We start from the raw sequence: 4,741 nt of genomic DNA on the forward strand, positions 1-4,741 counted from the left end.
AAAGAAAAAGAAAAAATATATATGGTTTAATGCATAATTGATCAGGAGTGAGCTCTTTGGTATTCGAGTTATTAAGTTCTTAAGGGACTTTGTGCCTAGTGACCTAAGGCTTTTATAGTCTGGGATCCGTTAATCCAACGCTCGTTAAATGGATGCCATTGCATAAGTCTTTTATGAACCTCACTCATTGTACGATCAAATAAGCATTTGTTTATTGTATTGAATAAAAGCATGATTCCGTAATAAGCTCCAGTGATCTTGAAGTGTTATAAGTCATTTTGTGTCTAGAATTTATTCTTCGTATAATCATGTGATTGCCTTGAGGATAATTGAGTTATGATAATTGATCTAGTTTCGAAGCATATCTGTTAAGCATTTGCACACACCACGTTTCTAGTTGTATGTTAGCCTGCGTGATTTGATTGATCTTTAGTCGCCTAATTGCATTTGTTGAGATGTCATGTGTAGGTTGGTTTAGTCATTACGATGGGGATCGTTGCATTTCATGTAGTTTGCATTCATGCATGTTTTTATTTTATATTTGAGTCTGTGACGCTTGAGGACAAGCATCGATTTAAGTTTGGGGGTGTTATAAGTGGCATTTTATACCACTTAGAACGTCTTATAATGGCTTGAATTGATGTCTTGAAATCAAGTATTTTGTGTATTTGATGCGTTTTTCTAGTGTTTTTGTATTTCAGGGTATAACTTGCGTATGTAGGAAGAATTCATCATAATAAGCCTAGAGAAGTACATGGAATCAGTTGCGTGGAATTGTGCGAAGAAATCAGCAAAATCAGGACCGGAGAGAAGAATTTTCCGCCCGCCTGGGGTCGATAAATTTAATTCTGATTTTCTTTTAATTCGTGTTCTACTGGACTTCTGAGACGGCTGATTTTTAAGGACTTCTATATAAGTAATCTTCAGAGACGTTTCACAATACGAAGTAACAAGCAACAAGCAAGGAGCAAGGAGAGAAGATTAAGAAGGCCGTTTTAGCACATCGCAACGAAGAAGAGGAAGCATACGATTTCTTGTGATTCTTTTATTCGTTGTAATAGTGGATGCTAGTTTTCTTTACTTTGAACCTTAATACTCTTGTGACGTACTCTGGTTTTAATAAGTATTTTATTAGTTTATATTGTCCTGTTATAATCATGTTTTCATATGAACCCATGGTGACGATGAGTTCTATCATGGGCTAATCATGATCATGGGGTCGTAGCGGATTTACTATGGATTTCTTTAGTTAATTTTTTAATACCTTGGTATGTGATGATTGTATGATATCTAGCATAGGTTGTGCTTATTCGTCTTATGTGCGTCGCGAACACATAAGATATCCTGTTAATCTCTTGTGAAGCGACAGTGAATTTTGAGATTTAGAACTTGCCATGCTAGCATAGGTTCATGTATGTGTATGCATGATTAGTGGGTAACTCTAACCGTTTTACTTGCCCTGTGTAATCATAATGAATAACTTGCGCTTATATCGTTATGTTGTCAAATTCTATAGACATAGGGTCTCAACATAATTGATGCCAATTCAACTTATATCTTAATTGTGAATGCTTGGTAGAATGGTACTTGTACAACGAAAGTTGACTTTTATCAGTTTCGTGTTGTTTGATTAATATCATCATTGTTACATGGTAAGGGTAATAACAATAACTAGTGAAGGAAGTAGTAATGAAGTTATGATTTCATGTGTGTTTAATATTGTTAATTCAAGTAATAAGTTAAGTGTTTTATTCTCGTAGTTAATTATAGTTAATAATTCGTTAATCAACCTTAAGTGTTATTGTCTTGACATTGAGAAGTAATAATACATTGGTGAGTAAGAGTTAATTAAATATAATTAGTCTGAGTCTCTGTGGGAACGAACTAGAAATCATTCTATATTACTTGCGAACGCATATACTTGTGTGAATTATTAGCACATGATTTGTGCCTAACAATCATAGTAGGCGTGAAAAGTGCAATACGTCATTAGTATAGGCATGGAAAGTGCAATATGCTACGTGAAAGTAGGCCTAAAAGTACAATTGATTGCTCATATTCTTTGTATTGGTATGCTAACTGTTTCCGACATTGGTGTTAAGAGAAGTGCCTATATAAGTAGCTGATGTGCAGTAGTTTTTGAAAGTAAGAATTATGTAAGCTACTCAACATTTAATATTGCTTATATATATATATATATAGAAAAGTTCTATGGAGACCACCTTTTAATCGGAGACCTTGGAGACCACATATGTTCTGCAATCAAAACACTATAAAATTTATTATTTTGTGAAGTATGTTCTACGAGTATCATTAATTCATTAAAATTATTGAAGATCATTTAAGTTTAATAAGTAGAATGTGTGTGTTCTGCAAGCTGAACAAATGTTCTGCAAACTTAACATGTTTTGCAGAATAAAGTATTTTTGTAATCTTTTACATGCAGTACATATATGATATTCAAGATTTTGAATAAAATAAAGATCTTTGTAGAGCATGATTCACAAAATAATATGTTTTGCAATGTTTTTATGCAACATTTAACTTACAGAACGCAAGTGGTCTCCAAGGTCTCCAAAAAAAGTGATCTCCATAGAACTTAATATATATATATATATATTCTCCGAATGTAAACCGACAAATGAATGAGCTTTGTTTATGGGATTGGTGTAACTCTCACGAGTGTTTACAAGATAAGAACTGGCGGAATACTTTCAGGATCATTTTATGGTGCATTGTTTATAGTACTAGAACAAGCGCTAAAAGTTCTGGGAGAATACTAGTGTTATAGCCAAAATTTGGAAATGGATCATCTCGGGTCAAATACGGGTCAATTGAAATTAAATCCAGTCAAAAGGATGAAGAATTAGATTTTAGACTGCAATGCATGAAGGGAGGTCGCATCTTAAGGGTAGGACGCACCCTCATTGGGTGAAATACATGAAATGGATGATGAGAGTTATTTGGATGGGAGGTTATAATAAGAAGAGAAGTATATGCATTCCACAAGGGGAGGATGCGGGAGATGCATGGTTCTGGGTTCCTTCGGCTAGTTGGGCTTGTCCTCACCTTAGGACAAGGCAAGTAAGGACAACATCAAGATAAGGCAAACATGGAGGGATCAATGGAGGATATTTTCACCAACATATTTGTTGCGCATTTGAGCATTAACTCATCAAGATAAATATTAAGGGGATCACTCTCCACCCTACTTATGTCATCAAGGTCCACTTCAATAATTTCTGTCATGAGAGCTCTTAAATGTGCTTCTCTAAGGGGCAGTGCTCGAATCAGGTGTTCTAGTACAAACTCTCTTGCTCTACCAAGAGTGGTAAATGATAGCTGCTCAAGACCCTGCACTTTATAAAGAATGGAATGGTAATTAAAGAGAATTCGTCAAAATATATCAAAAATATAGAGTAAAACACCAAAAAGTATTTAAATTTACAAAAATCAATTCAACTTTAGAAATATTTGCGGACCAGTGGAAAATGCGGACTAGACTTCATTTTGGATAATGCAACATCGAGCTCCTTCAATGACTCTTGCTGATCATTTAAGCAGCACAACTGACTAATCACCTTTAAGGTTGAATTGGCCACATTTAGTAACACAAAAAAAGGTAGAGTTGGACACCCATCACTTCATAAAGAAATTAATGCACATAAATTTTCCTATATGATAAAAGCCCATTCACTTTAAGGAAAAACCACAAACATCAATCATGCTATTGACATAATAAGAAAATCTTAGCAAACATTCTCTGGACTTATTAGCTTTCTCTAGACTTGGCAAAGCGTTGAAAAAACCAAGCCAACCATCAATCAAATGTGCCTAAAATTTGAACCATAACCACAAGCTTTCTTTACCAGATTACCCAGTTTACCAATACATATAAGCAACACAATATCGAACCTTTACCTAAAATGGCAATCTCTAACATGATCCAGAACCCTACACGCTCCAATAAAGTTAAAATTTCATTGAACCCCAGTGACGACCCAAAAACTAGTTTTCCTAAAATTTTATTCCTTCAAATTTGAAACTTGCACATTCATTCACTTTTATCAATTTATACTGAGTATCACAGTGGCAAAAAAATGATACATTAATGGAACACGAGCAGATCCTAAATTGTCACCATAGTCGAATACCATACACATATAGATCATATCAATCATAATATGATAAGAAATATTATTACAGATAAACAACAGGCAGCAAAGTGAAACAAGTACTAACATTTTCAAAGAAAATAGCCCATTTGAAAGCGTTCTTGATATTATTGGAATCCCAGTGAGCGAAATCGCCAGTAGATTGATACCCAGATGCCAAAATCAAGATATCAACAAACCCTTTGATCAGTTTAATCAAATCATCCAATGAAATGTATGGATGAGACCACCCCATTTCAATTCAATTCAATTCAATTTCACCCCCCTCTTCTCTTTAAACTTTTATCCTATATATATATATATAGGAGAAAGTTCAGTGGAGTACCTTAATTTTGTGGAGTCCTGGAGTCCCTAATCCTAACCATCCAACGGCTGTCATTTTAATGGTTTAGATTTATTCTATTTTATTAACTGAAAAACATGAGTAAAAATATGATAGATACATCTGTTTGTTTTGCATGTACGTAGGTGTCTATTTTTATGCATAAAAACTAACTGCCATTTTTCAGTTACTCGTATCGGGATTACACCTTCTTTTGTAGTTAGTTAGTTTTATGTGCTTGGCT

General features: G+C 34.3%; 1 protein-coding gene across 1 annotated transcript; it reads right to left on the bottom strand.

Annotated features, from left to right (window-relative positions):
• Positions 1–2,028: 2,028 nt before the first annotated feature.
• LOC141700693 (uncharacterized) lies at positions 2,029–4,430 on the bottom strand. Its single transcript, XM_074504398.1, has 3 exons — positions 4,243–4,430; positions 3,483–3,581; positions 2,029–3,354 (listed from the first exon to the last, which is right to left on the bottom strand). Exons 1-3 carry the CDS (start codon positions 4,408–4,410, stop codon positions 3,097–3,099), a joined length of 525 nt encoding a protein of 174 aa, XP_074360499.1. The 5' UTR covers positions 4,411–4,430; the 3' UTR covers positions 2,029–3,096.
• Between the last annotated feature and the right edge of the window lie 311 nt (positions 4,431–4,741).

The sequence above is a fragment of the Apium graveolens genome, unplaced genomic scaffold (assembly GCF_009905375.1).
Source record: "Apium graveolens cultivar Ventura unplaced genomic scaffold, ASM990537v1 ctg2762, whole genome shotgun sequence".
NCBI classification, from domain to species: Eukaryota; Viridiplantae; Streptophyta; class Magnoliopsida; order Apiales; family Apiaceae; genus Apium; species Apium graveolens.

Coding starts and splice junctions, on each gene's coding strand:
- LOC141700693 (XM_074504398.1), bottom strand. CDS start 4,410: ATGGGGTGGTCTCATCCATACATTTCATTGGATGATTTGATTAAACTG. Junction 3,582..4,242: donor GGGCTATTTTCTTTGAAAAT/GTTAGTACTTGT, acceptor TCAACCTTAAAG/GTGATTAGTCAGTTGTGCTG. Junction 3,355..3,482: donor CTAGTCCGCATTTTCCACTG/GTCCGCAAATAT, acceptor TATAAAGTGCAG/GGTCTTGAGCAGCTATCATT.